The sequence below is a fragment of the Gordionus sp. m RMFG-2023 genome, chromosome 5 (genome assembly GCF_954871325.1).
Source record: "Gordionus sp. m RMFG-2023 chromosome 5, tfGorSpeb1-WG-v2, whole genome shotgun sequence".
Taxonomy (NCBI): Eukaryota; Metazoa; Nematomorpha; class Gordioida; order Chordodea; family Parachordodidae; genus Gordionus; species Gordionus sp. m RMFG-2023.
Genome location: NC_088779.1, coordinates 21,427,363 through 21,445,993, shown reverse-complemented (window position 1 = coordinate 21,445,993; position 18,631 = coordinate 21,427,363). Strand labels below are relative to the sequence as shown.

At 27.1% G+C, this 18,631-nt stretch overlaps 1 protein-coding gene across 3 annotated transcripts; it reads left to right on the top strand.

The window, feature by feature from the left end:
- Window positions 1–862: 862 nt before the first annotated feature.
- Window positions 863–11,799, top strand: LOC135929498 (leucine-rich repeat-containing protein 70-like). 3 transcript variants are annotated; one of them, XM_065466106.1, is made up of 10 exons: window positions 863–1,113; window positions 5,367–5,570; window positions 5,683–5,854; window positions 5,987–6,234; window positions 7,291–7,430; window positions 7,795–8,370; window positions 9,101–9,367; window positions 9,592–9,763; window positions 10,753–11,313; window positions 11,358–11,799. In XM_065466106.1, exons 1-10 carry the CDS (start codon window positions 900–902, stop codon window positions 11,372–11,374), a joined length of 2,571 nt encoding a protein of 856 aa, XP_065322178.1. In that variant the 5' UTR covers window positions 863–899; the 3' UTR covers window positions 11,375–11,799. The 3 variants fall into 3 exon arrangements, with proteins under 3 accessions (XP_065322178.1, XP_065322177.1, XP_065322176.1); XM_065466105.1 differs by having other exon boundaries at window positions 5,367–5,451; window positions 5,500–5,570; window positions 10,753–11,798; XM_065466104.1 differs by having other exon boundaries at window positions 10,753–11,798.
- Window positions 11,800–18,631: the final 6,832 nt, after the last annotated feature.

Here is an 18,631-nt window from a genome sequence, read left to right as displayed (position 1 = left end):
GCCGACAATATATTTATACCCATTATGGTTTCAACAAACTGATCATTTGGGAAAGAGGCTATATCCATAATGGAACTAATAAGAGCCATAAAACAAGGCCCTTCTGATTACAAAAAATCAGTTTCGAAATATTGTTTTAAAAATTATTTAAAAATTCATGGTCATCATAAGAGGATGACTATTTTTAAAAAAAAAATTTTATTTTTCCCTAAATATGTTATCATATATGCATACAGTTTACATGTTATTCTAATTACTTTACATAATTTCGATAACATTAATAAAATGGATTAAATTACAAATAAAATAATAATGGGAATCGTAAATAGTTGCAAAGCTTGGCCCATTAAAAATGTTTGCATAAGTGGTCCAGCCGGTTAAATCTAAACGTTATCAAAGTTTTTCTTCTCATTTTCAATAATAAATTACTGGGAAAATAACATTACCTCTCCAAAAAAATATAATTTGTTTAAAAAACGCAAAGAAAAATATGTTGTTTATAAAAAAAAATATTATAATAAATAATTATGAGAATGAGATATATAAAAGTATCAGATGAAAAGTTTACATTTTTTTTATTTTATATGAGGCTTTTGCATTGCAGTTGCAAGGATAGAAAGAAAAATAATGTTTTTGTTTTTTTTGTAAATAATAATGTAATTTCAAAAATAATTCGAAAAAATATAATAAATATTTATAATTATATTAAAATTTTAAATATAAAAAAGGCCTTTTTTTTCTGTTTTCTCTTCAAAAATTTCGGTGATCTTTTTTTTATTTACGAAAATATAAAGCTATGAAATTTAAAAAAAGAATAATCTATACGCATGATAGATGAGTTGAACCTATGTGATTTTGGAAATCATAATTATTTTTTTTAAATAAATGAATTTTATAATATGCCAAAAATACGAGAAAATATTTTGATGAAATCGTTATCAAAAAATAGCACCACTTTTCATATTGAATTATTTATCCTAATCGTACTATTATATCTAGATGGCTTCATCTTAACGGCCGGTCCATATTGCCCCAAAAATTGTACCTGCTCTTATATTCAAGGCTTCGTGAAATGCGTCGGAGACCCTTCTTATTCTAAGCAAATACCATCAGGTTTAAAAAAATAAAATTTATTATATGATGAATAGTGATAGTTGATACAAGAAATAAGACTATAAATTGTAAATAGTATTATAGGTATACAAGCCAAAAGCCTTCCCTCTCCAAAGGTACATTACACGGGCCCAATTTGAAAAGTATTTTATTTTTGAACCATTGATGCCGAGTTCATAGGGCAGCGGGGCTTTGGCCTATACAAAATTTTTTTACCCATTAACAAATTTTCTTATAAAAAATACGCATACCCCATATAAATTTTTATAAGGTACCGCTTCTACTTCAACCCCAGTCTGGGATTTCTTTATTAGTTGATTCGTCCCGAAATTTTTGGAGTTTTGCTATAAGGGGGAATTGAGAATATGAGCAGTACAATAATGAATATCCAACGCACCATTCTTAAATTTCCCAGCTAAATAATATATATAAATTATTTAATTTTTTTTAAAAATCGGGCAGGCCTTGCCTAAAATAATACCATTTTTTGCCCGTTCTGAGTCAGGCCTGCTGGTCTGGTTCATTTAATGACTATTTCCACTGCCCATTAATGTTCATTTTAGTCTGTATTGGGCCAGGGTCGGACAATTGTGCAAAAAAAATTTAACGCAAGTTTAAAATTAAAAAAATAAATATGTTTTTTAAACTAAAATCGTATTTTTTGGCTGACTTTTCAAAATTTATATTTAAAAAAATTGTTGATTTTTTTCTTACGAAAATATGATTTTTTAGGTTAGGGGAGTCAGTAGTGTCCTTAGGGGAAGATGCAAACGGGTTCAAGCCCCTTAAATACTTTTGAGTTTTGCTAGCCCCCGTCCCTCAGTTAAAAGCTAGTCACGCCACTTGGAGTCGGGCAAAATAGTTAAACGGATTTTAAACCCCCTTCTATTCCTGTTTTTAGTTGCAAAGGATGAAAATTTTAAAAATGAGCAAGGCAGTCAGGCAAATTTTTTTTTAAAAAATTGGCTGGAGGGCTTAAAATATTTTACTAGCTAAATTATTTTTAAAAATAATTGCATATTTTATAATTTAAACTAACAATGAAGAATGACGGATTGGCTGATTAAAAAAAAACAACGGGAGAGGGGAGGGTTGTGTAATCATAGAATAAGAGTTTTAGGATCTTAATTTCATTTGACGCTCTCCTCGCTCATTGTAAATAAAAAGAAAAGAAAAATATAAAGGATAAATAGTTTACAATATTGCTTTTAGAAAGGCCTTAAATGATAAGAGCTAACACTAAACTATATTTAATCAGTTAAAATTGTTTATTTATTTATTTTTTATTACATTACACATTCTAAATATGATCAATTTTTAAATGCTAAAATGACCAATAAATCAATGTAAATAATCAAAACCAATTTAAAAAATAAAAAAAATCTGTTCAATTTTGTGATAGTTTCTACGTGATCATCGTCTGCCACTTTATTTTTGTCTAAATGTCTTAAGATGTTTTTACTTCAATAGGATTGTTGAAGCACTTAGACTGCATCCTTTTAAAATCCTGAAACTTATCTTTAGGCTAGAAAAATAGGAAATAAGTAGACCTTTGATTTGATATTTTTTATTCAAATAAGGGTGCCCATGCTGATTTCCTGAATTGAATATAAAACACATTAAGACGAATTAAAACACAGGCCTTTATTATACAACAGGCCAACGTTTAGACGGATATTTAGTTTTGACGAAACAGCCTAAAAAGAAAATTAAAAAAAAGAGAAAAGAAAATACGAAAAATAATAAAGCCACAAAACACTTAAAACAAGCCTAAACATGGTGTCTTAGTTTAAAAGCTGTTTATCCTACTAGGTTAAACCACATTAAGTATCAAAAATTAATTCAAACCAGGACACAACCTAAATGCGGTGCTAAAAAAATCAAAAATAAATAAATCATTTGGGCTTATAATCCAAGAAAAATTTACTCGATTCATTTTCTTATTTCTTTCATACTTTATTATTGCCTACTCCTACTGGCGAACTGGAGTTAATTAAAATAATAATCTTATTGTGATTTTGATTAACATGAATAATATAAGGGAAAAAAAATAGGCTCCATTTTAAATTTTTTAAAATTAATTTTGTAAAAGTAATAGTATATTTGCTTTGCTTACATTTTTAAATCTTTTACAATTTATTTTTACAAAAGGGGCGCCTACATTTTTTTGGAGACGTCTATTTTTTGATCTGGAATAAAATAATAAACAACTCAATAAATATTAATTTAAATTAAATTGAATCGAATAGTAATTATTTTTTAGAAAGTAATAATTTTTTTTGTCTATGGAAAAAATTTTGTAAAAATAAAATAAATATTTCAAATCTATATCTCCATGAGTATAGTCTGGTACTAATGGCTCAATTTACAGTAATACGTTTCAATTTAGATTTGTTTTTTTACAAATTTGAGCTGCTAATTTCTTAAGTGCGTTCCAGGGAAAATCCGTTAATACGTTTTAATTTATAATTTGTTTTTTTTACAAATTTGAGCTGCTAATTTCTTAAGCAATTTCTCTAGGCCAGAGTGATAGTTTTTGGATAAGGAATCGTTTTAGCCGATTTTTTAGCAACTGCAATAGTTGGGGTAAGGCTAAAAATTCGCAATATTCGGCGTAATATACAGGTCCATGCCAAAGTATTGAGATAAGTAGTGGCCTTGTTTATATTAAAGCAAGAAATACTGCGCGATTAATGATATTCATTGGGCTCTATTTTTCAAGTTAGGCTTGGCCCGAAATTTTGTTCAAAAAATTTGCCCAACCCGATCCCTTCCGAAAAGTTCCATTTTAAATATAAATTATTTGTCCACCAGCCCCGGCCCGAATGTAATTAAATATAGAAATTATTTTTTTTAATACAATTTTGCAACTAAATATAATCGAGTTTTTGATCATTCTTCAAACAAAAAAAAATATTGGCGCCTTGTATCTTGAAAAAAATATTTAAAATATATTCACTTTGCTCAAACCGAATTTATTTTTAAAAATAGGCCCGGTTTCTGGCCGGGTTTACTATTGCAGATCTCTAACCACCGCGATTCACGAAAACGACTATACGATAGCATAGCTGTGTAATTTTACATTATGTATTTTATAAATTATGCATCGATTGAGCAACAACACGTAAAGTAAAGGTGATAAGTTATCATTTATCAAGCCTCCTAAAAATAGAGCTATTACTCTACTCTTTAAATTAAAAAAAATCATTGCGTTATGTTTTTATCCAAAATACCAATACGAAAATTGAAAATATAAACCAGGCCCCAGGAATGGCCAGAGCCATCCTTAACATCATATCAGCCGAACATTGGCGTAGCTCAAACTTCGAAATAAATTATAAGCTAATAAGCAGAAAAGGTAATGTTTAGACTGGGGAAGAAATCGTGAAAACAAATTATCAAACTTGAGCAAAAAAATTATAAAATTATTTTAAAAAATTGTAAATCGGGAATGACCCGTTATAAATTTTGCAAACTGTTACAAAAAAAATTTCAAACGGAGAAAACGTTTTATATGCGTTTGAACCAAGTTCATATCGGTTAAATTTAATTATTAATTTTTTAAAAATAGTTAACATTAATTTTTGAAATGTGTTTATATATATTTTTAAATGATTTATATTTGTATTTTTCTTTGTAGAATATTAGCATAACATTTTAAAATTTAATTTTCTAGTTAAAATCATTTTTAATAATTTATATCAATATTTTAAAAATTTTTATGTTAAACTAATAAAAATAAAAATTTAATTTTCTAGTTAAAATCATTTTTAATAATTTATATTTGATTACTATTAATACCAATATTTTAAAATTTTTTATGAATAAAATTTTTTTTAGGATATATAGAGTTGAACGTTATTGATTTTTATGTGTTTTTATTAAAATACTAGATAGCGTCGTATTTTATCCTTATATAAAAAAAATTGTTGTTTTCGAGTAGCGGCTATAGACTAGTCGTTGATTACATATCTCACCTATCGTCTATATCTGTGATGGAATCCAATAAGGATCATCCACTGTAATACATTCACGATAATATTTTCACGCTGATACATTCGCTGTAATGTATTGGGTTTGTATATTCATACCACTCTGGGCCTATCTAGGATTTTGATTCGGAGGGAGAGAGGGTTGAGCAGTTCAAGATGGTCAATAATTTCCCGAAAAGACTAAGAATAATATTATATGGACTAGGACTTGACGAACAATTAAATAATATTAATTTATAAAATCATTTTCTTTTAATACAGGTATCAAATTTACGATTACCCGATTATCCGTCGAAAACTATTCAATACCCGTATTCAATAACCAGAAAATATCTAATTTGAAAAAGTTACGAGATTTGAAATTGAAAAATAACAATATCATTTACATCTCAAGCACTAGCTTCTTTGGCCTAACCAATCTCAATTCGTTAGATTTAAGTTCGAATAAAATAACCGAAATTGACGGTTTGTAAAATAGTTTTATTAGTATAAATGATAATTTGCAATTTATTTATCAATTTATTATCTTTTATATTCCCTTTATTATTTTTGACATTAAAAATATTATTACGGTTAGATATCGTATTCCTGTCGTTATACAAGCTCAAATATATAAGCCTATCCGATAACTTGATTCACACAATAGGAAATTCGTTAAGCAAACTGCCTAAAGTTTTCCATATCAATTTATCCAAAAATCAATTATCCCTTGTCAGCAATGACACATTTGCTGGGTGCAAAGAATTAAGGTATATAAAAATAAATAAAAAAGTATGTTTAATAATATATTAAATTATGAGCGATAGATAGCTATATTAACATTTCATGTTTGTTTGAATTATGAATATTATATAATGTATCTATATTTTTTAAAAAAATAGATACTTATTTTTGGATACCAACAATATCTCCAAAATCGAATCCTTCGCTTTCGTAAAATTGACCAAATTAATCAGATTGAAATTGGGATCGAATAAATTAGGTTCCTCTGACTTAGAATTCGGGAACCATATAAACGACACTTTGCAATATTTGGATATATCCGAGAATGGGTTACAAATATTTCCTTCGTTCTTCCCTTCGGGCTTAAAAGAAATCAGAGTTGCCTATAATAATATAACTAGTTTAGGTAATTTATTTAATAGTAATTCGATTCATCCGAGAAGCCTAACAATGCTCTTGCTTGAAGACCTCTGGCCAAAAAATATATCTTTTATAAGGATTTTACTTAAAACGTTTTGAGGCCCCTTTAATCCTCAAACTCTGATTAAATATTAGTCATACTTAGAACTTTAAAAAAATGAATTGAATATTTTGATATATGAATCATTTTTTAAAAGAATATTTACATTCATATTTGTTGTCGAATATGAATTAGCAATATCGTATTCAATTTTCCAATTATTAGATTATAACGAATATTATAAATCAAAGCTATAAAAAGAAGTTAAATGTTTCTTCGATAATTATGAACTAAACATTTTTTAGGCTGTGTCCTAGCTATAGTTGGGTAATTACTATATTTTGAGTCATTTAAGTCAATTAAACCAAGTTTTCTCCGAAAATTATCACTTTGGCCTCGAGGTCTTTCTTAAAAAGATAACTCAAATTATAAATTAAAACACCTTAATATTAAAGATTTTCTCCGACAAGCGCCAGAAGATTGAGCCGAATTAGCACACATTTACTCATTATCCAACTATAGTCCTAGCTAGCCTTTTTTAAAATTTAAAATAACTCCTCTGAATAGTAATTTTTAGTTTTGCATCTTTTAAAGATATCATTTTAGAAAAATGGCTCCAGGCTGCTATTCTTAATGGAATTTAGAAAATATAAAAATAAACGTTAAGTCGAGATAGGAAGTTACTTTATGTTTGTTGGTAAAAAGTGGGCCTACAATCCCTTTTTAAGGTTTGAAACAGATAAATTTTATAAATTTTTTGCTTGATTTACATAATACTATAATATAATTTATATTTTTCCCCTTCTTTTCAATAAAACGATCTATTCTATCAGCTGTTACAATTTTCTTAAAAATGAATAGGGTGAGAGGAAGGTACTTGTAGAAATAATTATTTTTCCCATAATTTAATTAGTAATAAACTCGTTAAGTTAATTTTTTATTTGTTAACAAACATGTTTATTTATGTTTGTTTAATTATTAATAAAATAAATTATTTACAAGGCTATAAAAATTTCGAAAATTATTTTCATTTGGAATCTCTATGGCTGAATAACAACAATATTAGTGCAATAGAAGATGACACTTTATCAGGGTTACTCAATTTAACAAAGTTATGGCTTAACGATAACAATATAATGCAGGTTATAATATATATATGTTAAAAAATTAATTTGTAGCATTTGTAACAAGATGGAGATTAGATATAATATAGTAGATTCCACAACATCAAATAGGTGATTCAGCCGCCCTTTAGACTCCCCTAACTCAATATCACTGAGACCCACCCCCCAATGACTAAGATCTAAAATGCCCCTCCCTACAGGCAGAACCCGAATTCGACTTAGTTCTTCGACAAATTTAAATAAATATATTTTTAATAGAAATTTAAAATTTTAGCGGCTGAGATATGGGCCCTCAAAAGTCATATTGTACCATTTTTAAATCAAACCACTCATTAGCTGGTTTTTTTAAAATACACTAATAATGTATATTTTAATAACACAGATTCCAAAGCATTTACCAGAATCTCTGGTATACCTTTATTTACATAATAATCGTATTGGTCCGTTTTTAAACGATTCAGAATTTAAGGGTCTTAACGCTCTTACTAGACTCAGCCTTCAAAATAACAATATACATTACTTGTCTACAACAATCTTCGAGGGTTGTTGTACCGACCTAAAGGCCTTGACACTTCAACAAAACTACATTTCTTTACTTTATAAAAGACAATTCCACTCTCTCACCAATCTCACTATGTTGTCGCTCTCCAAAAATCCTCTTCAGATCTCGGAGGATAAATGCTTTGAAGGGCTGAAAAGTCTCAAAATATTGAAAATGTCGAACTCTGGAAACAGCTGGATTCAACCTTCTGATTTACATACTTACCTGACAAGGGCAATGTTAGCTAGAAAGGAGGGGTATGGCAAAAAAGATGGGAAACCTAGTGTTTATCATACTGGCGAGAGTTCATCGAATGATAATTACGACGATTACAAGGAAATAATGGACTTGGTAAAAATGGGAACTTATTACAAAATCGATTTGAACCTTTTTAGAGACGTTACCGGCAATCTAGAGGTTTCATTTTGATTACGACTTAATTTTTCGATATTCATTATAAAACCCCTATTTGACATTCTCAGATTTCATGTTATGTCATTTAGAATTCCTGTTCCTAGAAATCTTATATAATTTAAATATTTATATTCCCGTTTGTTACGTTTTCCTGCATTTAGGGTATATCCTGGTTCTATTTATTACTAAACAATTGGTTATTTAGGCAGCTATATAGCTTCAACTAAACAAACTAAAAAAAAAATAAGAGGAAAAATGACAATGCCACCAAAAATGGTGTCCTAATTCAAACGCTATTTAGCCAGGTACATCAAGAACAAGTCTAACCTGGACATTTTTTTATCATTAAATTTGTATTTCCTTGAGATTAAGAAATGTCAAATCAAGGTTCGCGATTATCACTGCTCAAAATACAAAATCGTAATAGAAATTTTAAAAAAATGAAAATTGTTTAAAGATTTTTTACGATTTCAATCATAAAGATTTTTACACGTAAAAAATTACAATAGTTTTAGAAATTCTTAAAAAAAATTATATTTTTATTGCTCAGAATTTTGAGCGCAAAAAAATTCTCAGATCCTCGAAGAAGTTTTTTTGTTAAATACATTATAACCTCACATCCATTTTTTAAAATGTCACATCTTTTAAAAAGGATTTGGATTTTTTTCCCTCAAACTTTAAAAATACAACCATTTAATTTACTATTGATTTATTTAATCGTTATATAATAAAGGTACTTACATTGAGTAACAGCTCCCGACTAGCAAATTATCTACTTTTCCATATAAATGGACCTGACCCATACTTAATATTTTCTAATCTGAATGAATTAGAGTTAGATAACAACAATCTGACCCATCTACCTAGCCAGTTTCCCTCCATGTTTCCAAAACTGATTGAGCTCAACATCGATAAAAATAATTGGCATTGTAATCTAAATATATTACCGTTGATCAGTATTCTCAACGATCCTATTATAAAGGTTTCCTCCAAGGAAAAGGTTTATTTACTATTTTATTTGGTAATAAGTTATGTTTTTATAGATTTCTATATGTTAGTAATAATTTTTTTAAATTAAAGAGAAAAGATAGCATTTGGTGACAATTATATATATAATTATGTATATAAATCTTTCATTTAAAAGAAGGGTTTATATTATATTCACAAAAGATTAAATTGTCGATATTTTCTTGAAAAAATTGTCATTTTATTTTTAAATGTTAGATAATATGCAGTAGCCCGGATGTCATGATAGGCAAACTGATAGCAAATTTAACATTAGCGGAGTTGGAAGAGTTTCCCCTCTTAAATAATCTTGACAACCAAACTGGCACTGATGATGTCAATGACAATGTATTACGTTTCCATTTTCCCAATATGACGTTTTCTACTACTAGTTAGCTCTTCATTAATTAATTTCTCTTCAATTTTTAAAAAATTTAGGTTCAAAAATAAGAGATTTCACCCAACCTTAAAAAATTAAGGATATATTTTTCCCCAAAAATTAGCTATAATAACTGAACAGCGTTACTATTTAAAAAAAACAACTCGTTTTTGTATCTATATTATTCTTTACTTTATATTTTAGCGATGTTTTAGGTTTAAAGATATTCTTTATTTGAAAAACCTTAAACAATTTCTAAATATTAAAACCTTGTTTATTTATAAAATATGACATACTCTTGCTATCCATTCACGGAACCTATTGAACGGGTGTTCAATACAGCGAATGCAACGCTGAGAATCGAATAAAAACTTTGAAAAACAATATTAATGGTGTTATATTTTTTAAAAAGTAACGTAATTTTTTAGCGACGATAGCACTTTTGTAAAGTAACGTTATATGTAACGACATTTCATTTTATGAGTAATGAAAACTCTAATTTTGATGCATTCGCCAATAAATAATATACTTTGGGGGGGGGGGGGCTCAATTAGCATTTTAATATTTTTTTATGATTATTTTTATTTTTGTATTGCAAATATAATTTTTTTTAAATAAAATTTATAATTTTAAATTCTTGTATTGTTTTTTTTTGTATTACAAACAAAGTATTTTAAAATAATTTTATGGGAGGCAATTAAAAATTTATCAAGCCTGTAATTTTGCATAAATTTCAAATTATATTCTGTTTTTTTGTTAATCTGAAAAATTAAGTTAATTTAATGTTATTCTTTATTTATATAATTTCTTGATCATCATTCTAAACTTTATAAGGTCCTATGTATTTAAAAGAAATTTCTTATTTATAAAATCTTGATTAGCTTAAAGGCCTACTACTTATTATAATATAAGCCTTTTTTTTATTAATATAATATTATACATACACATTAGTTATATTTAATAAATTATTAAAATGTAACTATTTAAAAAAATATATGTAGTTTCAACCTCAAATAGTACTGTAAATGATGATGACTATGATGAAGAGGACACCAATACAACTACATTAGATGAAATGACAGATATTTCAAAAATATCAACTATACAAACTTCACCTATGGCTGATTTCGTCACTTTAACCAAACCCTTTACGAATTTTGATATTTCTAACAATCATATGAACCCAAACTTAACAAATTCACAATTCATAAGAATAACAACCGCTATTAAACCTAAGCAGATTAAATTAACTGTTCCTACTCTAAAAGGCGCCGTTAAAATTAAAAAAAGTCCCTCTCTTTGGCTTACTATAAGCGGAATTTTAACGATATCCGCTGCTATTTTTATCCTATCCCTAATTTGCTTTAAATGTAAACCGCTCCTAAAATGTACTCGATCTTACAAGCCATCACAGAAATCGTTCGCTTATTCCAACTTTAGCGACGAAGAAAATAATCATAATCACACCTCAACTTTGCTGGGGCATAGCTTCGAAACTAGAAATAAAGATAAATCAATTGAAAAGGAGTCCGCGGTGACTTATCATTTTAAGAGAGGATCAAGTAATATAAAAATTTTGCAGACATCATTTAGTGATTATTTGCAGGCGAAAAAGGAAAATAAAACCATTTCACAGCCTTTAGGGAGTATAGTGAATATTTTAGATCAAGGTCATAGTTTAGCCGGGGAGCCAATTGATCCTGTTAAAATGTTTGGTGAAAATGGGAGTAGGAAGTATTGATTTTAATAAAATTGAAATGATACACTTTCTGTTTTAGATTATTATTTTTTTTAAAAAACTTAAATTTAATTTTATAATGTATTAATACAATTAATATAATTGTGAATTCTATAAAATTTATTAAAAGTTATTGTTTATGACATTGTTTTGCGATAATCGAATTGTTTATAAAACAATATTTGAATTAATACGTTATCTAACCAATTTTTTTACAATTATCATCAGTCAACATTTTTAATTCGTTTTTTTAAATACAATTTTTCTATTAATTTTTGTAAAAACAATCATAGGGTCAAATTAGAATTAGTATATTAATATATTATTGAATATCATTCATTGCATTTATAGCCTAATTATTGAAAAAAATTATTAAATCATAAATATGCTCACAAAATTTTAAGAAAATTTACTATTATATGATACCTTATCTTTTTATACAAAGAAAAAAGCTTATGAATAAATGAAGAGTATTAATATTGTTAACATCTTTCTACCATACCTAAAATATGAATCGAATCAAATATTTGCATTATTCGCATTCGGTTCATATTTTCGAATCAAATAATTGTATTGTTTATGTTTGTATGAATTTAATAATTGTATTATTGGTATTTTTACGAATCGGTGAATCCCTTGTTCATATTCCTACAAATAATAAAAACATTAGATTCCAAATTTTTTTATAAAATGAATTATTAAAATTTAAATAAGTGATTTATAGATATGGAAAAAAGGTTTCGCAATTTTTTCATATTCAGATATTGCATAAGAAATATAAATTTTGAAATGGATTTGTAGCTTAGTTGCTGTAATGGTTGTAATCTTATATTATTAAGTTCTTCATTAAGGTGTTGTCGTTTCGTTTCATAAAAAAAAGCAAACGAAAAAATTCATTTGAAGGTTTATAATATATTATGCTTATGAGGGTAAATAGATGAATGAATGTCATAGTGTTTCTGAAATATTTATATAAATGTGATTCTAATAGTATAAATATAAATAAATTATTTAATATAATACTGCTAGATAAATCAAGATCAATAATATTTAAAAAAAAAATTTTTATTTGAATAGTCACTTGGTATCAATAATTATTAATAATTTACTTTGCCGGCGAATGACCTTGTTTTAAGTAATATACATACCCTTCCAAGGGCGAGAGACTAAAGAGCATTTCCAAAAGACGTCCCATAATTGAAGGTTCCGTCCCCCAAACCCTCTTTTGCGGGCCAACGGATACTCGCCCTTCAGCCGGGAATTATCTGATTTTACTTGAAATCTACTCCACTACATTAAAATTTACAAGAATTCTTATCTTTTTAATATTTATGTATGATCCACTTAAAAGAATTATTTGTTCTTTGAGTTTGAATATATTTTTCTTCAAATTAATTCATAAACTTTTGTGTTCATAATTAATGGCATCAAGCTAGGCTGCCTTTATAAATAATTGATTTAAAATAATCTTCCCATATTTTATATATTAGGATTAATTTTATTGCAATTCTTATTTTTTCATGTAATATACTTTCTTTATTATATTTTCATTAATTTAAAAAAATTATTTTTTTTAAAGTAAATATTATATATCGATATATTATATATAATTAAATTGCTAATTTAATGAGGATTCTAAATATGTGAATATATATTTATTTATTAATTAAAGATGCTCAATTATTTAATTACAAAGTTTGCTCAAAAACTGAAAGTATTTAACAATTTTTTTTACATTTTCGTGATTTTGGCCATTTTTCTATATATTATTTTACATTTTCGTGATTTTGGCTAAATATTTTCTAAATATTTTTTTTTACATGTTCGTGAATTTGGCGAAAAAGTTGAATATCCATTTTAGATTTTGAAGCAACACGGCAATGGTGTGCTAATAAAGGGAGCTTGTTGCAATAATGATATATCATTAAGCCGGACTCTAACCTTTTAGCATATGACTAAATCTCACATTTGCCGCAAAAGGTTTGGCCGTAAAAAAGGAGCATAGGAGTTAGACAAAACGAGAATGATTTTTCTTTTTATATTGATGAAATCTATGATATTGAAAAATATCAATATTGGTAATTGTATTAAATTTACTTCTGATTCGTAACATATTTGCATTAGTTCAACATGTAAAAATCGTGCATTCCAAAAATAAGAAAAGAACCAAAATTAAAATATGGTTTATCACTGTATGTATGTTCAATTTCACATATCAGTCATAGATTCCAATATAAAAAAATTGCTAAATGATATAAAATTAATATAAGAAACGATTAAACGTTTACTCTAAATACAATTATTATATTTTAAAATAGTAATTTGAATATTTTGTTTTAAAATATAAAATTCCTTGGTTTCTGATTTAAGTGTTTTTATTTTATCCCCTATTTTATAAAAAAAAATTAAAGTTCAGCTTGAAAGGAAGAGATAAAACGGAAAAAAAAAGATAATTTGTTAATTAATATTTTATTTTTTTTCTCAGCTATATATTAACTGGATTAGAATTTACAACATTTGTAAATGAAGAGACGTAGGTGAAGCCCAAATTAAAGATTTACGTAAAGACCAAGGTACAGAAGTTAAACCATCTGGCATTAAGCAATCATCTGATAATAAATTAGCAGTCTAGGATTTTTGGCATTCGAGCCCTCGTAGGAGAACGACTAATTACTGAATTAATTCCTACATGCCTTCCATGTCTGCCTTGACTATATATACAATTAAACGTCTCCCTTTGGAATCAACTGATATTTTACATCTTATGCATGTATATGGTTGAACTATGTTACATCCAATTCGATGAGCTATGATAACTCTTAATTGTTCATCTGATAAAGGTTTACCTAGTTTACGACTGCTAATGCTTCCAAACATTCATAATTACTAGCACAGACATCATTTTGTAATATTTGAATATATTCCAATTGTATGATGTATTAAAACTGTGGGTAAAATAACTTCAGGTAAAGCTAAAGATATCCAGCAGTCAAGCCGAATTTAAAAGATTATCTTTAGGAGTGATAAAAGAGGATATTATGGCCTTGTTCACCAAACGTGATGCCAGAAATGAAGAAAGAGATATCTAGATATAATGGATATAAATAAACCTTACATTTTCGAGGGTAATTGTTATAAACCAGTTAAAATCTTCCAATTTAATATTTTAAAAATTTTCTAATATACTTTAAAAAAAACGATTATTAATAAAAAAGGAAGTAAATATGTTTTTAAAAGAAAAAAACTTTGGTGTGAAGTCATATCTTTTAAAATATTTTCAAGTCCAATAGGCCTTTATATAATTTACACATGAACGCCTTAAAGTTGAAAAAACTGCTTTGAACCAAGAAGATTAATTTCTCTGAATGATTTTAAAACCCTGGGCTTTGAGGACATTTGAATTTAAAAAAGTATATTTCCGATTTAGCAGTATTTAGAGTGTGACCTATTTTTAGATAATTCAATTCGATATAATCTATCGCTGTTAAAATATTTTTAGATGGTCCGCAGTATTGTTGTTAAATAGCCCGATTCGGGGCGATTTTAAAATACGGCTCGATTGAAATTACAATAAAAAATATATTATTCAAGCCTGGAGATTTTTACTCATAGATGGCAGAAAGATTTGGATTTGGACATCTATTTGCCAAATGACGAGGCTTACATAATATTATTTTGGTTAAAATCTTAATAGGGCCGATTTTAAAAATCGACCAAATTGGGCTTTTTAAAAATAATCCGCAGATAGTGTCATCATCCAATTACAATATTTTTATGTACAAGTTAAGAGTTTTTAAAGAGTGAATTGGGTTATGTATGCCTAAGCTAAATATGAGAGGAGCCAAGGGGTTTTCTTGTTTAATACCCTCGTCAGAAGGAATTTTATAATCACCAAATTTGAGAAGGATTCTACAGCCATATATGGCTGTTCAATAAATTTTTCATTCACTGGAAATTCTTCATAAAAAATGTTCAAAAATATTTTTCTGGATAAACAATGAAAGGCTCCAACTTACAGACTACGGTGTCTGGAGGAGAGCAAATAGATGTACAAGAATTTTTTCCAGCTAGGATCTTCGATATAAATAGGCTGAGTGTGGGCGGCTATTTTGCATCCCCCTTTAGCACCAAAGCCTAGTTGATATTTTGGAACAATTTTTAAGCATCAGGTTTGATGTGCTCAACGATTATCTTAAGCTATTAGTTTCCTAAAAAAATATCTTATTTTATTGGGCCGAACCCCACCATCAAGCTTAGATAGTGCCATTAATCTTGCCAAAAAGGATTTGATGAATTTGGCTAGGTAAATCTTTATTTAATATATTTTCGCTAAGTCTTACCAATGCATCCTAGGATTTTTAGGGTTAATAAAAAATTGAAGATGGTCGCAAAAGGTTAATTCCTCCTACTGAGTTTTTATTAAATGATAAAACTATTTTAAAGAGTTCTTCCGGACTATTTCGATTGAATTAGATTTTATAGGAGTTAGGAGATCCTCAGCAAAAATATGAGGATTCAATTCATTTAATAAAGTACGGGGCCAATTTTTATTAGATGAAGCCATTTGAGAGCTCCACATTCATCCTCTTGGTCTATTTCTTTTGAGATTATTTTACATTTGTGGGAACAGTCAGAGGTAGCACTTATATCAGGTACACAATTTTTTATTCCTAAATCATAAAAAGAATATATTCTATTTCTAATATCATCCTGTAAAGACGTTTTTTTTATCTGTTAGTTAATTAAGACTTTAAAAGAAAAGGTTAAAGGATTTTCCCATGCTTTAAGAGAATTTAAATTTGAATTTACTTACATAATAAGTGTTGAAAGTAAACACCTTGATTTAAAAGGTAGGTGAACAAAGATTGGTGGCTTTTCCCCTTTTAAAAAATTTAAAAAAAAAATCAGGATAAGTATTTTGAGTTATAATAGGGGTCAATTTCAATAATATTGTTGTAAATTATTTTATTTGAATATGATTTAACTGAGTTTATAAATGATTTTAATCTGGGCCCATGTTTACAAAAACAAATAGCTTGGGTATAGGCTATATCATACGCTTTTTTGATTAAAAATTTATTATATTTGTGATATATTTTTTATGGAGTTTATTAAATTAATCGTGAATAAAAAAGGAGGTATAATGACTGAATGATGTATAGCTATATTTCCAAAACTGTTATTTGAAAATTTATATGTTGAAGAAATTATGATATATTAAAAATGTGATTTTATTGTATCACGATTCATGAATATTAGGTGTTAAAAGATTGAGTAATGTTAAAAATAAAAATTTAGTTTAAATATTTTAATAAAAATAAGATAAATTAACTAAATTAGTCATTATTTTACTGATTAAGATAATAAAGGAATCTGAATGTTAAGGATATTTAGCAAAATATAAAAATAAGGTTTTGTGTACATTAATTGGTAATATATTTGGAGAATTTATTTGAGGATGTTGTATATATTTGTATGAACATGGGGTTTCAGAATCTCAATAATTCATTAACTTAATGATATTATTATGCTGGAATACATTCCCGGTAAAATCCATATTTATTTTTCAGAAATATTTTAAAATATGTGGTATCATGTGGATACTAGAGATCCGCAAATTACGGCCGTACCCAGCCCCGGGCCAAATCTATTTTTATAAAATAATTTTGGTTTGGGTTGGATCTGGCCTAAAAAAATTTTAAAAAACGGGTCGAGCTTAAATTTTTAAATATGATATTACATTTGTCAAATAAATTGTAGATTGTGGTGCTAATATTTTTTATTTATAGAATACTTTTTTAAAAAAAATACTGATTTTTACTATATATAAGTACTTTGGAAAAAATAAAAATTCGTGCGGGATTGGGTCGGGCTGTACTTGAAAAATTAGGTCCTATCAGATCACTAATAGATACCACCTCTAGCCATATCAGGACGTAAAATAATTTTAAAATAAGATTAGATGAAGGGGAACATTGCATTGATTGTGCCTCCATCTTAATAATATTTTTAGTTAGAAACAAGTTTAAATTTAATATTTTATAAGTGGTTTCCAATTAATTTATCCTGCTTGAAAAGATTAACGAGTTTTTTGAGGTCATTTCCCACATAAAATTTCTTACGTACGCCCAATAATGATTTTCGAAAAAAATTACTTTCCCAAATGTTTTAAAATGTCATTAATGTTTGCCCGATGTTTAAAAATGATTTGATTGTTGGTCCTTTATTTTAATATATTTTTTTTGTTAAATTTATATAATGAAATATGAAAAATTTTGAAATAAAGAATAAATTTTTTAATAAATATAAGATTTAATGATATTCGCAGTTTTTGATATATCTTGAAATGGTAAATATTATTCATAATATTGATTGCCAAATATAATTTTACAGCCACCGTTCACTATTTAAGTAATATTTTTACCATTTTTTTAAAAGTGGTGGGAAACTAAAAGGGTAGATATTAGTGTTATTAAAGTAGCTAGTGTTTTTGATAATAAGTTACATTTTGGCAAACAATAACTTTAACTAGTTATATTTTTTGGAATGTAACTGCTAAATGTACCAGTTACTTTTAAAATATTCATCTAATATATAATCTCCATAATCATAACACGATCGTTTTCATATCTCCCTAATGTATTTTAAATTTAAGGAGACTATATAGTATAATGTAAATTTTTTGCTCTCTACGAGAATCGAACTCATGCCTCGCCTCCCGTTTCAAAGGCATATGCTTTACCGTATGCACCAACTTGAATATAAATAAATTTAAAATATTAATTATATATATATTAAAGTTTCACGCATGCACCAACTTGAATATAATTAAATTTAAAATATTAATTATATAGATGTTGAAGGGTAATTATTTAGTTTGTGTGTATGGTTATTAAATATACTTTATTAATAAATTTTATATAAATATTAAAATTTAAGAATAAAAGGGAGGTAATAGTTGCAATGCTTACTGTAAGCATGTATTAGAAATATCAAAATTTAAAAATGTGATGGAAATCATATTGAATAAAATTTAAAATAGAGGTGCTTTAAGATATTTGATTTTAAATATGGGTTATAGATTAGTCTGAATTTTTTTTTGTAGACATAGCCAGGCCTGATCAAAAAACCATGTCCCATGC